The 17,909-nt window shown below is 70.1% G+C and overlaps 4 protein-coding genes across 8 annotated transcripts in view; 1 reads left to right on the forward strand and 3 right to left on the reverse strand.

Moving 5' to 3' along the window:
- Positions 1 to 3,178, reverse strand: part of DAG1 (dystroglycan 1) — a 52,519-nt gene extending 49,341 nt beyond the window's left edge. Inside the window, exon 1 of one of the 2 annotated variants that reach the window (XM_075762829.1) lies at positions 3,158 to 3,178. The gene's annotated coding sequence lies outside the window, so the exon portion shown is untranslated. Of the gene's footprint in view, positions 1 to 3,048 lie in introns of both variants that reach the window. The other variant, XM_075762828.1, reaches the window with a different exon arrangement.
- Positions 3,179 to 3,425: 247 nt separating this feature from the next.
- On the forward strand, positions 3,426 to 8,007 carry MST1 (macrophage stimulating 1). Of its 2 annotated transcripts, none has more exons than XM_075762837.1 (18): positions 3,426 to 3,619; positions 3,897 to 4,038; positions 4,212 to 4,324; positions 4,453 to 4,567; positions 4,774 to 4,910; positions 4,995 to 5,115; positions 5,217 to 5,335; positions 5,420 to 5,585; positions 5,687 to 5,817; positions 5,888 to 5,990; positions 6,065 to 6,201; positions 6,325 to 6,360; positions 6,443 to 6,554; positions 6,633 to 6,710; positions 6,777 to 6,923; positions 7,005 to 7,111; positions 7,545 to 7,684; positions 7,765 to 8,007. In XM_075762837.1, exons 1-18 carry the CDS (start codon positions 3,568 to 3,570, stop codon positions 7,924 to 7,926), a joined length of 2,118 nt encoding a protein of 705 aa, XP_075618952.1. In that variant the 5' UTR covers positions 3,426 to 3,567; the 3' UTR covers positions 7,927 to 8,007. The 2 variants fall into 2 exon arrangements, with proteins under 2 accessions (XP_075618952.1, XP_075618953.1); XM_075762838.1 differs by having other exon boundaries at positions 5,423 to 5,585.
- A 10-nt stretch (positions 8,008 to 8,017) lies between these two features.
- Positions 8,018 to 13,135, reverse strand: LOC142603265 (acylamino-acid-releasing enzyme-like). The gene is made up of 22 exons (XM_075762842.1): positions 12,845 to 13,135; positions 12,619 to 12,727; positions 12,412 to 12,538; positions 12,223 to 12,304; positions 12,038 to 12,113; positions 11,765 to 11,907; positions 11,420 to 11,557; positions 11,254 to 11,345; positions 11,105 to 11,145; positions 10,917 to 11,038; positions 10,672 to 10,732; positions 10,471 to 10,565; positions 10,332 to 10,383; positions 10,173 to 10,261; positions 9,530 to 9,671; positions 9,322 to 9,399; positions 9,169 to 9,249; positions 9,001 to 9,089; positions 8,722 to 8,912; positions 8,549 to 8,651; positions 8,376 to 8,482; positions 8,018 to 8,293 (listed from the first exon to the last, which is right to left on the reverse strand). The coding sequence occupies exons 1-22, from the start codon at positions 12,872 to 12,874 to the stop codon at positions 8,155 to 8,157; spliced, it is 2,187 nt and encodes a 728-aa protein (XP_075618957.1). The 5' UTR covers positions 12,875 to 13,135; the 3' UTR covers positions 8,018 to 8,154.
- Positions 13,136 to 13,154: 19 nt separating this feature from the next.
- Positions 13,155 to 17,908, reverse strand: LOC142603263 (acylamino-acid-releasing enzyme-like). 3 transcript variants are annotated; one of them, XR_012837149.1, is made up of 22 exons: positions 17,847 to 17,908; positions 16,921 to 17,050; positions 16,703 to 16,829; positions 16,516 to 16,609; positions 16,366 to 16,441; positions 16,138 to 16,298; positions 15,928 to 16,065; positions 15,756 to 15,847; positions 15,640 to 15,680; positions 15,442 to 15,563; positions 15,215 to 15,275; positions 15,049 to 15,146; positions 14,918 to 14,969; positions 14,749 to 14,837; positions 14,539 to 14,677; positions 14,379 to 14,462; positions 14,219 to 14,299; positions 14,028 to 14,116; positions 13,726 to 13,938; positions 13,554 to 13,656; positions 13,380 to 13,486; positions 13,155 to 13,306 (listed from the first exon to the last, which is right to left on the reverse strand). XR_012837149.1 is itself a non-coding variant. In XM_075762840.1 (22 exons), the coding sequence occupies exons 1-22, from the start codon at positions 17,856 to 17,858 to the stop codon at positions 13,201 to 13,203; spliced, it is 2,193 nt and encodes a 730-aa protein (XP_075618955.1). In that variant the 5' UTR covers positions 17,859 to 17,908; the 3' UTR covers positions 13,155 to 13,200. The 3 variants fall into 3 exon arrangements, 2 of the variants coding, with proteins under 2 accessions (XP_075618955.1, XP_075618954.1); XM_075762840.1 differs by having other exon boundaries at positions 13,726 to 13,916; XM_075762839.1 differs by having other exon boundaries at positions 13,726 to 13,916; positions 15,928 to 16,298.
- Between the last annotated feature and the right edge of the window lies 1 nt (position 17,909).

Genomic DNA, 17,909 nt, shown 5'->3' on the forward strand with positions numbered 1-17,909 from the left:
ATCACCACCGAAGTACTGGGAGCTCAAGTAGCAACAGCCTCCCACCGATTCAGCAAGAGACCAGAAGCAATTGGTAGACAGTCTACAAGCACCACAAAGAACGCCGGAGGCATTTATTTACACGAACCCTGTTTGCCCAAGGAGAATTCAGAGTTTGCATTTTCCTCATTCAAATTAATCATTACTAGAATTAAATCTTCTGTACTATTTCCTCAGCTAACAAGAGGAAAGGCACAAAGCATCCAAAATCCTCCCTGCAACGCAACTTTTAAGATAGCTGTCGTTGCCGAAACGAGACAGGCTGTTTTACTGCTGTCAGCTGGAGTTCCTCCCCAGGCTGGCAGAGCACCCTGGTATCTCTCCAGGACGATCTCTCCCCTTACCTGTCCAAGGGACAGAGAAAAGACAAGGAGACACAGTTCCTACTGTTGAGCAACAACACTCCTGCCAGGGCAGAACATCACGCCTTCTCTGCTAGGCTGACAACACACTGCATCTCACACTTGTGCCGCGGACACTAAAGCATGAAAATTCCCACAGGACCCCACTGCTGCGCCCGCACAGTCCTCTTCTCCATCAGAGCCGAGCGGGACCACCGGTCTTTAGTGCAAAGCACCTCTCAGGCTCGTCAGCTGGCACACTCGCTCGCACGAGCCAGGACGCAGCAGCGCTCCCTCCGACATTACCCCCTCACTGCCAGAGTACAGCTCTGGCAACAAGAGACAGGCGAGAATTCCTCCAGACCAGCCGTCCATGGAAGACGAGTCACGGGCAGAGCTCTGAGCCAATTCTAACCACACACTTTACCACTGAAGCAGGCGAGAGGTCTCTACCTGTCACGCGTCCTCCTTCATTTCTCATAGCAGCCGAGCTCGGCGCACCGGGCAGTGAGAGACCAGAGGAGAAGGAAGCGGATAAGCAGCACTCGAGTTAGCACAATCAGTACCAGCCATTTCTAAAATCAGAGAAACGCTCGGGGTTAACAAATACCATACAAAACCTACCGGTACACAGCGAGGCGCAGAACACCTTTACCGATATCGGCCCCACAGCTTTTGCCAATTCTCCACGCCCAGTATCAACAATTAAGCAGAATTCACTACTCGGTTTACACAATGCTGAAAGAAATGGGTATTTCTACGCTAGCATGTGCAGTCAACATCTTCTAGTTATTCAAGAATTCGTGCCAGCTCCCAAAGAAGTGAGCGCAAACTCCTGCAGCAAGAAGACGGCGCGACCTGGAATCAGCCAGGCTTTGCTGATTACTCCTCTGAGTAAACAGTGGTGTTCCCAGCACTTCAGCTTGCTCTCAAGCTTCTCCCGTTGGCATACTACCCTATATTTAGGATAGAAGAGCTCAATGACAAGCATCGGGAAGAATGAATAAGTGGTTTAGGATGCTGGGAATAGCGGCAGAGACTGTGTGAAGAAACCTATGCTGAATTAGAAAGTCTTAAAGCAAGGAAAGGAATCTGTAAAGCTAAACATGGGAAGAGACAGCATTCCATATAGAAAGTTAAATAACAAATTTTGTTAAGGACAGTATTCCCAAGGCAAGAGATGCTAGCAGCCCGTCATGCAACAGGCATGTGGAAAGACGACCCTGCCTGGAGGAGCTGAGCAAAGATAAGTGAATATCTGGTCTTTTCATACAAAAAGAGGATTTTCGTTTCATTTTGGACAGGCGAGCGATGTCAGTGCCATTTTCTCAAGCCTACGAGCCCAAAGCTCCAGCACCAAGGGAGACGCAGCACCTCAGGGAGTGCCTGCGAGCCCCGCTGCCCACCTCCCACACCCCCCTGCCCGCACCCTCCCGTCCCCCCGCCCGCACCCTCCCACCCGCGAGCGGCGGAGACCAGGTTAACCTCTAAAACCACACACGAGCAGTTTCCAAACCCGTGGCAAAACTTGCTAAATTCAGGCCCGCCGACTTGACGGGCGCTGGAGACTGGGGCGAGCCGCTCCACAGCCTGTTGCTTCTGAGGAGCCCAGGAGGCCACAAGGAATATTCCGCATTTATATATTTATTTATTTATTTCACGCAGCAGAACTATTTACATACATGTAGTCACCCGCACCGCTGACTAAAGATAAAAGTTTGAGTGTGGGTCTGTTACAGGCGGGAAAGCCTCTGCCGCCGGCCGCGCTCGCAGGGCCGAGCCCCAGGGTCAACCCACGGGGCCCCACGGAGCCCCCTGCGAGACCGGCCTGTCCCGAAGCGGGGCCGAGAGCCGCGGGGCTGCCCTGCCACCCGCGCCCGGGCCTGCCAGGGGAGCGGTACCCCGAGGGGCCCCCGCCCGCTACCCGGGAACCCACCTGCGCTCTCCCGGAGCCAAGCCGGTCCCCGGTGAGCGGGGAGAGCCGCCTGGTTCCCGCGCACCCCGCCGGGCCGAGCCCGGGAAGCCCGCGGGGGTTCCGGCACACACAGGCCGGGATCCACGGCACATCCAGGGACCGGCTGCCGCCACCGCCAGCACCTGGGCCGTTCCCACCGCCCCCGCGGCGGAGCCCCCACGCCTCGCCCGGTACAGCCCGAGCCAGCCCAGCCGCTCGGAGCCCCGGGCCGGGCCCGCTCCGCCTCCCGCCCGCCGGCAGGGCCGGCCCCGCCGGGCACCCCCTGGGCGCGGCTCCCACCCAGGCCCCAGACGGCGCCCGAGCAGCGGCCCCGGCGGGAAAACAACGAGCAGGAGGAGGAGGAGGGAAGCGCGGCACGACGGGGACAGCGGCGCCGGACCCCGCAGCCAGCCCGGGCCGCCGCCCGCGCCCGACCCCGGCAGGCCGCGGAGGGTGCGCCGAGGCTGAGGCGGCGCCGAGCCGCCCCCGCCGAGCCGCCCCGCTACCCGCGCACCGGGAGGCCCGGGCCCGCCGCGCCTCTACCCAGGCCGCGCCGCCGTTCCCGGCCCCGGCCCGCCTGCTAGGCCAAGGGCAGGGCGGCCCGGCAGGTGCCGCCGCAGCCCCGCGCCGCCGGGCGGAGACCGACCGACCGACCGACCGGCCGGTCCGCCCGCCCCGGCCCCCGTCCCCGTCCCCGTCCCCGCGGCCCCTCACCGTGCGACGGCCGGGCCCGGAGGCCGCTCCCCGCCGGCTCTCGCCGCCAGCGGCCCCGACGCACCGAGCGGGCGGCGCGGCGCGAGCGCGACCCCGCGCGGGCACGTACCTGGGGGAGGGGCGCGGGGCGCTTAGCAACCGGCGGCACGAGCGCGCCGCGGCCAATCGGCGCTCAGAGCCAGCGCCTGTCCCGCCCCCTCCGCCCCGCCCCACCTGGCCGCGCGCGGCCCCGCCTTCCCACCCCCACCCCCCCCGCGCGCCCTGCGGCCGTCCCACGCGGCCCCGCCCCGCCGCCACAGCCCCGCCCCTTTGGCCTCGCGCCAAGCCCCGCCCCACGCTGCCCGCCGGCCCCGCCCCCGTGCCCGAAGCCCCGCCCCGCGCCCCGCAGGCCCCGCCCCGCGCCCCACGTGCGGCCCCGCCGCGGGGTGACCCCGGCCCCGCTGGCCCCGGGCCCGCGGGCAAATATTTGCTTGGGGCCGGCCCGGCGCTCCAGCCGCCCGGGGACGCGGGGCATCCGCCATGCAGCCCGTGCTGGGGGTCCTGCTCGCCCTGGCCGCGGCCCTCGGCTCAGGTAGGGCCCCGTGGGGCCGCCGTGGGGCTGGAGGGCGTGGGGCGGCGCAGGGCCTAGGCAGGCCTAGGGGCCAGGCCGGGAGCCTGCAGGCCGCTGCCCTGTTACGTGGCAGAGGGGGGTAGCGGGAGCCGGGGGGCTGCAGCGGGTGCCAGGGGCCCTCCTGCCCCCCCAGGACACGGATCCTGCGCTCCGTGGGGCGGGGGGTCCCGTGCTCCTCAGGGCCCGGGTGTCCGCGCTCTGGCCCCACGGGGCGCTGAGCTCCTGCCGCATTCCCCAGGCCACCGCTCACCCCTCAATGACTTCCAGCGCCTGCGAGCCACCGAGCTGCTGGCAGAGCCCACGGACCCACGGCCGCCGCCGCCGGAGCGGGGCTCTGCGGAGCAGTGTGCGCAGCGCTGCGCCGCCAGCCTGGCTTGCCGGTGAGCGGGACGCGGCGCCGCCGCGGGGCAGGTGGGAGCGCAGGGGGCCACGACACCGGGGTCGCTCCGTGCGCTGGGATGCTGGGTGCCCCTGCGTGTGCCCCCCCCCCCCCAGGGTCCCGTGGGTCCTGGCCCCGCAGGGCGTCACACCAGACTCCCGCTGTACCTCCCAGGGCTTTCCACCATGACCGGCAGAGCCAGCTGTGCCAGCCGCTGCCCTGGACCCAGCACTCGCCCCGCGTCCAGCTGCAGAAGAACATCCACTATGACCTGTACCAGAAGAAAGGTGGGCTGGTGCCGCGGGTGGCACAGGGACACCACAGACTGGGCGCAGGCCACCCGGCACAGGACCCTTCCCCCCCCCCCGCCCACGTGTCCTGGCTCGGCTCTGACGTGGTCCCCGGCTCTGCCCAGACTACCTGCGGGACTGCATCGTGGCTGACGGCACCAGCTACCGTGGCACGCGGGCCACAACGGAGAAGGGTCTGCGCTGCCAGCACTGGCAAGCCACGACACCCCACGACCACAGGTGCCCCCGTGTCCCTGGCTGCCCCGTGGCACCCGCTGGTGGCCCTGAGCAGCGTGGGGCAACAGGGAACGGGCTGGGGCCAGCGTGGGGGCAATGGGGACAGCAGGGGGCAATGGCACTGCCCAGGGGTGGTGCAGCACTGTGGCTGCGCCCACCCCGGGGCGAGGGGCTCCCAGGAGCCCTCCTACCCACCCTGCTGCCGGCAGGTTCCTGCCGTCCCCCCGCAACGGGCTGGAGGAGAATTACTGCCGAAACCCTGACCGGGACAAGCGGGGCCCGTGGTGTTACACCGTTGACCCCAACGTCCGGCACCAGAGCTGCGGCATCAAGAAGTGTGAGGATGGTGAGCGCCATGGCCCGGGGTGCCCTGTCCTGTGTTGTGTCCCCCCCCCCACACTGCTTGCTGAGCCCCCCTGGGTGTCGGCAGCCGTCTGCATGACCTGCAACGGGGAGGAGTACCGCGGTGCCGTGGACCACACCGAGTCGGGGACGGAGTGCCAGCGCTGGGACCTGCAGCACCCGCACAAGCACCCCTACCACCCCGACAAGTACCAGCCCCTGGCCCCAGGGAGCGCACGGTCGCCCCGGCCATGCCAGGTGCCGGGGCAGCCGTGCAACCCTCAACCGCCGCTCCCCGTCTCCGGCCCAGGTACCCCGACAAGGGGCTGGACGACAACTACTGCCGCAACCCCGACAGCTCCGAGCGGCCCTGGTGCTACACCACCGACCCTGAGCGGGAGCGCGAGTACTGCCGCATCCGCCTCTGCAGTAAGTCCCCGCCGGTGTCACTGCGCAACTGGGACCGGGGGTCCCGCGTGCCACCCTAACCCTGCCCTTCTCTGGCCACGCAAGCAGAGAAACGCCCGCGGCCCCTCAACATCTCCACCAGCTGCTTCAGGGGCAAGGGCGAAGGCTACCGGGGCCGGGTGAATGTCACCGTGTCGGGGATCCCCTGCCAGCGCTGGGATGCCCAGACCCCCCACCGGCACCACTTTGTGCCCGAAAAGTACCCGTGCAAGTAAGGGGGCGGGGGGGGGATGTGCCCAGGGAGGATGGTGGTGGGCATCACCCATGGGTGCGGGCTGGGGGAGGGGGGCACCCACGCAGCCGCTTCACCAGGGACCTGCAGGAGAACTACTGCCGCAACCCCGATGGCTCGGAGGCACCGTGGTGCTTCACCGACCGCCCCACCATCCGCATCGCCTTCTGCTTCCACATCCGCCGCTGCCCCGATGAGCTGGGCACCCAAGGTGAGCCGCCCCCGGGCACCCGCCCCCAGGGTGCCTGCCGGGGGTGCCAGCCCTCCCTGCCCGTCCCCAGAGTGCTACCACGGCCACGGCGAGCGCTACCGCGGCCACGTCAGCAAGACGCGCAAGGGCATCACCTGCCAGCCGTGGGCTGCCCAGACGCCCCACGTGCCGCAGTGAGTGTGTGAGGGAGCGTGCCGGGGGACAGCGTGCGGGGACGGGGATGGTGAGGGTGACTTCATCCCGGCAGCATCTCGCCCGTCACCCACCCTGAGGCACACCTGGAGAAGAACTACTGCCGCAACCCCGATAACGACAGCCACGGTCCCTGGTGCTACACCATGGACCCCCGCACCCCCTTCGACTACTGCGCCATCAAGCCCTGCTGTGAGCCCCTACCCACGCCCTGCAGACCCGGGGGGGTCCCCAGCCACCGCCTGGGGTGATTTTGGTCCCCCCCCAGGGTGGCTGGGTCCCACCCCGATGCCACCCTCTGCTTTCTCTCCACAGCCGGCAACACGGTGCCCTCCATCCTGGAGAACACAGGTGGGATCCCGCGGGTGCCGGGTGGGTGCCGCGGGGCGGGTGCTGCCGGCACGACCCCAGCTGACGCCCACCCTGCCCGCAGACGCGGTGGCGTTTGAGCAGTGCGGCCGGCGGGATGAGAGGCTGCAGTGGAAAGGACGCATCGTCGGCGGCCAGCCCGGCAACTCACCCTGGACCGTCAGCATCCGCAACCGGTGAGCGGGCATCCCTCCTGCACCATCACACGGCCAGCATCCCCCCCACCCCGGGAGCTCACCCCGCCGTCCCTGCAGGGCCGGTGTGCACTTCTGCGGGGGATCCCTGGTGAAGGAGCAGTGGGTGATCAGCACGCGCCAGTGCTTCTCCTCCTGGTAAGGCCAGGGCCGGGGCGCGGGGAGTCGGGACCCCCCCCGTGCCCTCACGTCCCCGTCCCGCAGTGACGCCGACCTGGCGGGCTACGAGGTGCAGCTGGGGACGCTCTTCAAGGACCCCGGCCCCGGGGACCCCGACCAGCAGAGCATCCCCATCGTGCGGATCTTCTGCGGCCCCTCCGAGTCCCAGCTGGTGATGCTGAAGCTGGCGAGGTGAGCGGCCGTGCCCCAGCCCCTGCCGTGCCCTGCTGCTGGCCAGGCTGGCACCACGTCCCACCTCCCTTCTCGCCCCAGGCCGGCTGCTCTGAACAGGCGTGTGGCCCTGATCTGCCTGCCGCCCGAGCGCTACGTCGTGCCCACGGGCACCGTCTGTGAGATCGCCGGCTGGGGGGAAACCAGAGGTACCCGCCGCAGGCAGCCCCTGCCAGGCTGTCCCCTGCGACGGCATCCCCTGCCTGCACCACTGCCCTGCAATGGCATCCCCCTGCCTGCGGCATCCCCCTGCCCGCAGCATCGCCGGGTCCCTGGCATTTCCCTGCTCACAGCATCCCCCTTCCACGGCATCCCCCTTCCACGGCATCCCCCTGCCCACAGCATCCCCCTGCCCACAGCATCCCCCTGCCCCTACACTCCCCTGTGACAGCATTCCCCTGCCCACAACTTCCCCTGCCCGTGGTACCCCCTGTGAGGGCACCTGGCATGCTGTGTGCCCCCACCCACGGCATCCGACCACCCACGGCACCCTCTGCCGCAGCAGCCCCCTGCCTGTGCCGGCCCCCTGCCACGTTATCCCCCGCCCGTGCATCCGCTTCCCCCCGTGCTCGCTGCCCGCAGGCACGGCAGACGGCAGCGTGCTGAATGTGGCACGGCTGCCCGTGCTGGCCCACGGTGAGTGCAACATGGCGCTGCGCGGGCGCCTGAAGGAGAGCGAGCTGTGCACCGCCCCGCTGCGTGCCGGCGTGGGGGCCTGTGAGGTGAGCCAGGCTGCGGACCGCTGCCTCGGGGAGCCCGCGGGCACCAGAACCGCAGTGACGCCACTCTCCGGGTGCCGCAGGGAGATTACGGGGGTCCGCTGGCCTGCCTCACCGCCGACTGCTGGGTGCTGGAGGGGGTGATCACCCCCTCCCGCGTCTGCGCCCGCACCGACCAGCCCGCCCTCTTCATCCGCGTCTCCCTCTACGTCGACTGGATCCACAAGGTGATGAAGATGGGCTGAGCCGGCTCAGCCCCAGCCTGGCACAGCCGCCGCCGCGCAATAAAGGCCCGGCCACGGCCACGAGGGTGGGCACTGCACAGGGTCTCGCACGTTTATTCAGCGCCAAACCCCAACCCACATCCCATTCTACCCCCGGCTACAGTTGCTCCGTCCTCCTCTGGTCCTGGTGCGGTCCCCAGGGCTGGTGGTCACCCCGGGGCTGGCACAGCCGCAGGGCCACCGTGGGCGCTAGGGTCTGTGCCGTCCCATCCCGTCCTGCCGGGGCTGCCCCAGGTGCCGGAGGAGCCAGCGGGCGCAGTTCCTGAAGACATCGGCCTCCATCTCCACGCCGGCCAGCGCATGGCCGCCCTCCGGGTACCACAGCAGCCTGCGGGCGGGATGGGACGGGGGGTGCTCAGCCGGCTCCCTGGGGCTCCCTCCCCGCTCCCGTGCCCCTGCGCCCCACTCACCGCACAGGCACCCCCCTGGCCCGCAGCACCCGGTACAGCTCCAGCGCCTGCGTGGGGCTGACGCGACGGTCCCGGGCACCCACGCACAGCAGCACCGGCGTCCGTACCTGTGGCACAGCCGGCGGTGGGTGCCCGGCACCCCGCACCCCACACCCATCCTGCCCCTGCCTTACCTGGGCTGCCTGGGCGATGGGCGAGCGCAGCAGCATGGTGGCCACCTCCTCAGCACGGGGCACCCGCTCGAAGGAGTAGGGCAGCCCCAGGGAGGTGTAGCGCCTGCGGCATGGAGGTGCTGGTGGGTGCCGCGGGAAGGTGGCACGGCACGGGGCAGGGGGGTGGCACTCACCAGTCAGGGATGTCGGAGGTGCCCAGCAGCGCGGGCAGGTTGGAGACGGGGCTGCGCAGGGCGCAGGCTCGGTAGCGCTCGGGCTCGCGGGCGAGGAGGTGGAGGGCGATGAAGGCTCCGTGGGAGCCAGCCAGCAGGGCCAGGCGGCGCGGGTCCAGGGGCTCGCTGCGCAGCGCCTCCTCCACCGCCAGCTGCACCCGTGGGGCACCCACCATCAGCACCCCACCATCAGCAGACCCCAGCACCCTCCCCGGCTACCCCCAGCCCAGCACACCTCACCTGGGTGTCTGCCACGTCCTGCTCACCCACGCGGGACAGCAGGGAGCTGATGCTGGCCTGGCCGAAGCCCAGGGAGCCGCGGTAGTTCACTGGGAAGACGGGAGCCGTGGGTGCCGCGTCTCCAGCGGGACACAGGGGCCGCGTGTCCCCGGGCTCCCCGGCACTCACCCAGGAGCACAGCGAGGCCCAGCCGGCACAGTGCGGCCATGCTCGGGCGCCAGCGGGCGTCAAAGACGGTGTGGGGGCCACCTGGGGCCAGTGGGGACGTCACCCGGGCTGCCACCGGCGCTGCCAAGGCATCCCCGCCATCCCCTCACTCACCGTGGGGGCACACGATGAGGGGGTGCGGTGCCATGCCATCCGGCGGGCTCAGCAGCAGGGCCTCGAAAGCCTGGGTGCCTGCGCCAGGGAAGGGGTCCCGCTCTGCACCCACCACCCGGGCAGCCAGCACCCTGCCCCCCCCCCCGCTCCTGAGGGTCCCCGGCACCCAGGCAGCACCCAGGTGCGGCGGGGGCCCCCAGGCGCTCACCGTGCGCAGCTGGGCTCTGCCCACTGCAGGGCGGCCGGACCGTCAGGGTCTTCCAGGCGACACCGGGCACTGTTGGGGCATCCTCCACCGGCACCCAGCAGAGGGGCAGCTCCCGGCCCGCCGGCGGCAGCACCGCCACCACCTGGGGACGGGCATTGGGTGGCACCGGGGCACCCCTGACCCAGGGCAGCCGGCCCTGCCGGGCTGTAATCAGCCCCAGTGCGCCTGCAGTCCCAGTGCTCCGTGGTGCCGTCCTGCGCCGTGCCACGCTGTGCCATGCACAACTGTGCTGTGCCATCCTTGGCTGTGCCACGCTGTACCTGGCCCTGGCATGCTGTGCCGAGCTCTGCTGGTCCTTGCCACGCTGTGCCGTGCGATGCCATGCTGTAGCTGGCTGTGCCTCGCCGTGCTGTGCTTTACTATGCCGTGCCAAAGCTGTGCCATGCCCTGCCAAGGCTGTGCCGTGCAATACCACGCAATACCTGTGCCGTGCCAGGCTGTGTCATGCCATGCCACACTGTGCCATACCACACTTTGCCGTGCCGCGCTGTGCCTGGCCATGCCACGCTGTGCCGTGCCGTGCCTGGCTGCATGCCGCCGTGCCGTATCACGCTGTGCCGCGCGATGCCGGGGCTCTGCTCACCAGGCTGGGGGGGTGGTGTGGGGCCGAGCAGGTGGCCACCAGCAGGTCCCACTGGAGGGTGAGCAGCTCCCAGGACCCTTCAGGTGACCCTGAGGACAGAGAGCATGCCACTGCTCACAGATGCCACCGGGACACCGTGGGTGCCCCAGCGCCACGTACCTGCTGTCAGGTTGGTGACGGTGGCCGCCTCTGTGTCCACGAGCAGCAGGTCCTGTGAGGGGGCAGAGCGCAGGCAGCCACGTCACCACAGGGTGCAGGGGCCACGTCCCTGACCCCCCTCCCCAGCCCCGGAGCTCACCGTGCGGCTCCGCTGCGGGGTGCCCAGCACGGCTCGACGGCTGTCGGCCGCCCAACACCATGGCGGCAGCACCTCTGTGTAGATCCCGGCGAAGGCTGCGAGTGGGGCCGAGCGCTAGCGAGCCGGGGCCACGGGCACCCTGCACTGGGGGGGTCCCAGCCACCCGGCAGCGCCCAGCCCTGCCCACTGTGCCGCGCTCACCCTCTGTGGGCTCCTGCACCACGTCGAGCACCGTCACCGTCTGCCTTGTCTGCCAGGTGAGCTGAGGAGAGCTGGAGGTCAGGGATTGGGCCCCACTGGGGAAACTGAGGCAGAGGGGCTTGGGGACCAAGCCCACCCCCTGCCCCAGCCAGGCACTGCGAGAGGCTGTGACACCCCGGGCTGGGTACCACACCGGCAGCACAGGGTGGCATAACCGCACCCGGTGCCCGCGGGGCCCCGCTCACCATGCGCAGGCGCAGGCACTGCCGGTGCGGCCCCCCCAGACCCCCCTCCAGGTAGAGCAGGCGCCAGCCGTCGGGGCTCAGCCGAGGGGAGAAGGCAGCACCGTGCTCGGCCGACAGCAGCTCTGCAGGTGACAGGGTGTCAGCACGCCGGGGACCCCCAGGGCACCCCCTGCGGCCCCCGTGCTCACCGCAGCACCCGCTGGCCAGGTCCAAGTGGAAAATCCCCGACCTGAGGAGGAGGCACGGGTCGATCCGGAGCCCCCCGGCCATGCCGACCCCCACCGTGCCGGCACGGCGCGGGCATCCCGGCACAACACTGGATGCTGAGGGGACCCACCTCCTGTTGGAGCAGGCGGTCAGCCCCAGGCGGAAGGGCTCATGCCACCAGCCCACGAACACCACGCCACGGTCATCCGGGGACCACAGGGCCTGTGTGACAGTCAGGCTCGTCCCTTGGCCCCAGGCTGGCCCCCCCCGAGGCTCTCCCTGCACCCCATCCTGACCTGGCCGGGAGAGAGGTGCTCCGGGACGCCCTCCAGCACCGAGAGGCTGCTGCCCTCCAGGTCCAGGGCGCAGAGGACGGGCACGCTGCGGGTGCTCAGCGCCTCCCCCCAGTCCTCGCGGTACACGAACTGCTCGCCCTGCAGCACAGCCCCACAGCCAGTGGCCCCAGACACGGGGCTCCATGCATGGCACGTTCGTGGGGCGTACGGCACACTTATGGGGTGTACGGCACGCTCATGGGGCGAACGGCACGCTCATGGGGCACGTGGCATGACTACAGCAAGCGTGGCATGCTCACGGCCACATGGGGCACACAGCGCACTCATGGGGTATGTGGCACCCACCTCCTCATCCTCATCCTCCTCCACCGGCATGGCTGCTCCCGGCACATCCCAGGGGCAGGGGGCTCGTGGTTCAGGCCGGCTTTTCTCGGCGACGTAGAGCAGCCGCGTCTCCGAGTGGGACCAGGCCAGACAGGCGAAGGGCCCTGGCACGGTACGAGGGTGCCGAAGCCCAGCCTGGCGCAGGCACAGCTGGGCACCGGGCAGGCACTGCGGCCGCTGCCGGTGCCACCCTCGCCTGTGTTGCGGGCAGGGGATGTGAGGTAGGGGCCGTACCCTCCACGTAGACCTCCCCGTGCTTCCCCAGAGCCGTGAGGTCCACACTGTGGCTGCGCCCGCCGCTGCCCCACACCTGTGGGGAGGGAGGTCAGCACCGGCACACCATGGCCACCGCCCTGCGCTGGCACTCCAGCCACCCCGGCGAGCCCCAAGGCTGCCGTGACCGGGGCAGCTGGCATTACCTCCAGCAGCTCGTGGCCCCGCCGCGGGCAGCGGCTGAGCACGGCGCGATGCTGCCCCGTGGGCGAGTCCTGGCTGAGGAGCCTGCGGGCAGAAGGGAGGACGGCTGCGGTGGGCAGCATGCCGCGGGCACCGGCCACGCCACGGGCACCGGCCACGCTGCCCCATCCTGCAGCCTATCCACGCCGTACTGGTTGTGGATCTCGGTGCTGAGCGCTGCCCGGCTGACAGCGAGGCCGCCATCGCCGGTGCGGCGCAGGCTGTAGTGGCGGCTGAAGCGCAGGAGCTGGCGGCGTGGGAGGTCAGGCCGGCTGCACTCTGTGGGAGGCGGCCGTCAGCGCCTGCCCGCACTGGACCCGCGGGCCAAGAGCACCGGGGCGGCTGAGCCTGCGACTCACCGGTGTAGAGCAGGAAGTTCTGTCCCCCCACGGCGGCGCAAAGGGCAGCGCGGGTGACGGCAGGGAATCGTCTCAGCTCCCGGTAGCAGGCGGCAGGGCTGCCGGCCGCCTGGGCGGGGGGAGAGGCACGCTGGTGGGGGGGGTGAGCTCACCCCTCTGCCCACGCCCGCCCCCCAAAACGGGGCTGTGTCCGCCCGTGCAGCCCCCCCTGGCCTCCCCTGCCCACCTCCGCGCCCCGGTCCGTTCCCGAGGCCATGGGGCCTTGCTCCGCCGCGCTGGGCCGCCGGCGCCTGCTGCTCAGCAGCGAGGCAGGCTGCCAAGGCGTGCGCGAGGGGCCTGGCCGGCGCCAGCTCCCCAGCTGCCCCACGCTGCCTGCCGCGCCGGGGCCACTGGGCGGGTTTCACCCTCTGCCGCGGCACACCACGTCCCCGGCAGTGCACACGCCGACCCGCGTGGGAGACGGATCTGGTGGCCACGAGCCCCTGGGGCACCGGGAGCGGAGGTGACACTGGCACCGCCATCAAAGACACCAGGGGTGCTGAGCTACACCATTTATTGGGGGTCGGTAGCGGTGGAGGGTCGTTAGCACCGCAGGTGCTTGAGCAGCCACAGCGCCATGTTCATGAAGCCGTCGGCTTCGGCCTCGACGCCAGCCAGCGCGTGGTTGTTCCCCGGGTACCAGAGCAGCCTGGAGGGGAGAGAGAGGGGGGGGGTCAGTGCCCTGCCCGCACCCCCGCCTGGGCACCCAGCACCCCACTCACCGCGTGGGGACCCCCCGGGCCTTGAGGGCACGGTAATACTCCAGCCCCTGCTTGGGGGGCACGCGTCGGTCGTCCTCCCCCAGCATCAGCAGCACGGGCGCACGGACCTGCAGGAGTGGCGCAGCCTCAGTGCCGGCACTGCCGGTGGGGACGGGGACAGGGACGGGGACGTACCCGGTCGACATAGCGCATGGGCGACTTGCACAGCATCTCCGTCCACTGGGCCGGGTCCGGCAGGATTTTGGGCGTGTAGGGAAAGCCCGTCTCCGTCAGGCACCTGCAGGAGAGAGGGACGGGGGCACATGCAGGGCCGGGGCAGTGGGGGGCCTGGGGCGGTGGTACTCACCAGTCAGGGATGTCGGTGGTGCCCACCATGGAGGCGATGTTCACCACGGGGTTGCGGACAACGCAGGCGTGGTAGGTGTCGGGGAACTGGCCGAGGAGGTGGCACGCCAGGAAGCCCCCGTGCGAGCCACCCACCAGTGCCACCCGGCCAGCATCCAGCGGCTCCTCCTGCAGCACCCGCTCCACACAGAGCTGCCACCACAGGGGACACCCGCTGAGGCAGGCGGCCCCGCTTTGCCTCCTTGGGGGCACCCGCAGGAGCACGGGGTGCCCTGGGGTCAGGACCGCGCGCCAGGGCCGTACCTGCACGTCACACACGTCCTGTGTGCCCACGTTGCCCGGCAGGGAGACCACGCTGTCCTGGCCAAAGCCCAGCGAGCCGCGGTAATTCACTGCGGGGGAGGAGAAGCCTCAGAGCCCTTCGTCCCCCTGCCCCAGCCCCACCGCGGGTGCTGTGCCACCCAGCAGTGCCCGGGCCTCCCAGCATCACTCACCCAGCAGCACGGCGAAGCCCACGCGGCAGAGCGCCGCTGGGTACAGCATCCACCCGGCCGTGAAGACGGAGTGGGGACCCCCTGCGAAAGGCAAAGGCAAAGGGGGTGTGACGCTGCCCGGCCAGGGCAGGGGCACGGTGGGGTGGGGGCAAACTCTTACCATGGGGCATCACGACCAAGGGGGGCTTCTGGGCGGCGGGGCCCTCGCTTGGGCGCAGCAGGATGGCATCGAAGTCCAGGCCCCCTGCGGAGGTGGGGGGGGGGGGGGTCAGAGCTCAGCGGGGGCGGTGGAGTCCAGCCCGGCCCCCCTGGGAACTCACTGTACTGGGGGTGCTCCTGCTCCGGTGGGGGCCGCAGGGTGCGGATGCCCCAGCTGATGCCGGGCACGGCGGGCGCATCCTGCAGGCAGACCCACCGCGCCTGCGCCTCCTGGCCGGCGCTGGGCAGGACGGCCACTTTCTGTGCGGGGAGAAGGGTCAGTGCCAGCACCGAGGGGCTGGGGGGTGCTGGGGAGGGGGGTGTCACCTTACCAGTGTGGGGGGACAGCTAGGGGTGGAGAACCTGGCCACCAAGAGATCCCGGTCAATGGTGAGGACAGACCAGCTTCCTTGGGGGGCATCTGGGGAGGAGGAGGGGGTCAGAACTGCAGGCATGACACCTTCCCCAGCCCCGGCACGGCCCTGCCAGCGTGCCACTCACCGGCCGTCAGCGAGGTCGTGGCGCCTGTCACCGTGTCCACCACGAACACATCCTAGGGGCAGGAGGGCAGAGTCCAGCAGAGCCCTGACCCATCACGGCCCCCCCGCGTGCCCCAGCACGGCAGCCCTCACCTGCTGGCTGCGCTGGGGCGTATCCAACACGAGCCTGCGGCTGTCGGCCGCCCAGCACAGCCCCGGCAGGGCGCCGCAGTAGATGCCCGGGAAGGCGCCTGTAACGAGAGCGGTGGTGCTCAGCATCCCTCCGTGCGCCCCGTGCCGCCCCCAGGGCAGTACTCACCCCACGTCTGCCGCGGCACGGCCTCCAGCACCGTGCTGGTGTGCTTCGTGTACCAGTCGTACTGTGGGAAACGTGGGGTGGGATGAGTTTTGCAGGGTGTCAGCCTGCCTGCCCCCGCTGCATCCCAGGGAGGGGGCACCACCACCCTCCCGCCAGCCCTTGCCCTGGCACGGGCACCCCGCCACCACCCACGGCGTCACGCTGGCATCCCCACCGGCGCTGCTTACCATGCGGAGGCGGCTGCACTGCTGATGGGGGCCCAGGGCATCGTTCTCCAAGTAGACGATGCGGCAGCGGTCAGGGCTGAGCCGTGGGGACCACACGGCCCTGGTGTCCTCGGAGAGCAGCTCTGCACGGGCACGAGAGGACGGTGAGGGGCTGCGGGGAGCCGGGGCGCCGGCAGGGTTGGGGCGCACGCTGCTCACCGCATCTCCCGCCCGTCAGGTCCACATAGAAGAGCGCTGACCTGCCGGCAGAGACAGGGTGTCACCGTGGGGCCGGGGGTCCCGGCTGTGCGGTGCGGTGCCCCGCGGGGACTCACCGGCGGTTGGTGCAGTGCCGCAGCCCCAGGCGGAAGGGCTCGTGCCACCAGCCCACGAACACCACGCCAGTGTCGCCGGGGGACCAGAAAGCCTGTGGGGAGAGGGGGGGCTCAGATCACTGCTGCCCCCCAAACCTCCCTTCCCTGGTTCCCCAAGGCACCCCGTCCTGACCTGGCCAGGAGAGAGGTGCTCCGGGACACCCTCCAGCACCGAGATGCTGCTGCCCTCGATGTCCAGGGCGCAGAGGACGGGCACGCTGCGGGTGCTCAGCGCCTCCCCCCAGTCCTCGCGGTACACAAACTGCTCACCCTGCGGCACAGCCTCGTCAGCCCCACGGCCGCCCCGACGGCCCCCGCCTGCCCCAGAGTGGGGGGACCCCACCTTGAGGGGTGCATCCTTCTCAGGGCGCCCTGCATCCTCATCGGAGGTGCCCAGTTCGGGGGCTTTGCTCTGGAAGAAGGACTCGGCCTTGGGACGCTTCTTCTCCGCCACGTAGAGCAGGTGGGTCTCCGAGTGCGACCAGGCCAGGCAGCCAAACTGGTCTGCAGAGGTGGGTCAGGCACATCCCACCAGGACCCCCACCTCCCCCGGCACCCCCCAGCCCCTCACCATCGTCGTAGACGCTGCCGTGTTTATCCAGCGCCGTCAGGTCGATGCTCTTCACCTTGCGGTTCTGATCCCAGACCTGGGGGCGGAGATGTCGGGGTGGCCCCGAGCCCCAGCGTGTGTCTGCCCCCACTCCCCCGGCCCCCTCCTCACCTCCAGGAACTGCTTCTCCTTCTCCTTCTCCTTGCCAGGGACCTTGCGCAGGACGGCCTTCAGCGCCCCGCTGGGGGACTCCCGGCTCAGCAGCCTGCGGGCGGGCGGGCACCCATCAGCCCCCGCCATCCGCACCCCGAGGGGATGCCGGCGGGGGGGGGACGGGACGGGACAGGACGGGACTCACTCATCCTTGATCTCGGAGCAGGTGCCGGCAGGCCCCGAGTAGACGACGGAAGCCCCATCGTGGAAGATCAGGTACTGGCGGCAGAACTTGACGTTCTCGGCCCGTGCCAGGTCCCGCTGCGACCACTCTGCAAGGAGCGGGGTGAGGACAGCCGCCGCGTCCCCGCCGAGCGGGTAGAGACCCCCCCAGCCACCCCCGGGGCCACCCCGTCCCCGTACCGGTGTAGAGGCTGCAGTACTTGCCCCCGTACTGGGTGGTGACGTCGGGGCCGAGGCAGGCGGTGCTGAGCCCCGGGTGCCGGCTCAGCTCCCGGTACAGCTCCGCGATCTCCTCCGGGCTCGACAGCACCTGCGGGACCCGCGGGGGTGGCTGGGGGGGGCGTGGGGCCGTACCGGGGTGCGGGGCAAGAACCGGGGAGCAGCGGGACACGGGGGGCAGTTACTGGGGCACCAGGGTACGTGGGGGGGGATTGGGGGCAGCTACCGGGGTGCTGGGGGCAGAGCCTGGGGGTGCGGTGCTGGGCGGTTACTGGGGTACGGGGGGCACGAGGAGAGTACTGGGGGGCAGGTACTGGGGTACGGGGGGCATGAGGAGAGTACTGGGGGGCAGGTACTGGGGTACGGGGGGCATGAGGGCACGGGGCAGCTACGGGGTAACGGGGCAGTACCGGGGTGCAGGGCCAGAGCAGCTACCGGGGTACCAGTGGGTATGAGGGTACGGGGGCAGCTACCGGGGTGCAGGGGGGTTAGGGAGGTACGGGGGCAGTTATTGGGGTATGAGAGGGGCGAGGGGGGTGCAGGGGCAGTTACCGGGGTACAGGGGCAGTTATTGGGGTACGGGGGGGTTTAGGGGGGCGCAGGGGCAGTTACCGGGGTACCAGGAGCACTGCCCGGGGGCGCGGGGCCGGGGCAGTTCCCGGGGTGCACGGTGGATCGGGAAGGTGTCGGGGACAGCTGCTGGGATACCGGGGGCAGGGCCGGGGCAGCTGCCGGAGCACCGGGCAGGCGGGTGCCGGGGCTCACCGGGGGGGGGGGGGGGGGCCGGAACGGAGCTCGGGGGGTTGCAATGACGGGGCGGGCTCGCGGGGCGGGGCGGGCTCCCGGGGCACTGACGTCACCACCCCCCCCCCCCCGCAGCCCCTCACCGGCGGCTCCATGTCGTTGCGGCGGGGCGGGGCGGGGCCAGCGCCGGCACTTCCGGGGCGGAG

Source organism: Balearica regulorum, chromosome 10 (genome assembly GCF_011004875.1).
Source record: "Balearica regulorum gibbericeps isolate bBalReg1 chromosome 10, bBalReg1.pri, whole genome shotgun sequence".
Lineage (NCBI taxonomy): Eukaryota > Metazoa > Chordata > Aves > Gruiformes > Gruidae > Balearica > Balearica regulorum.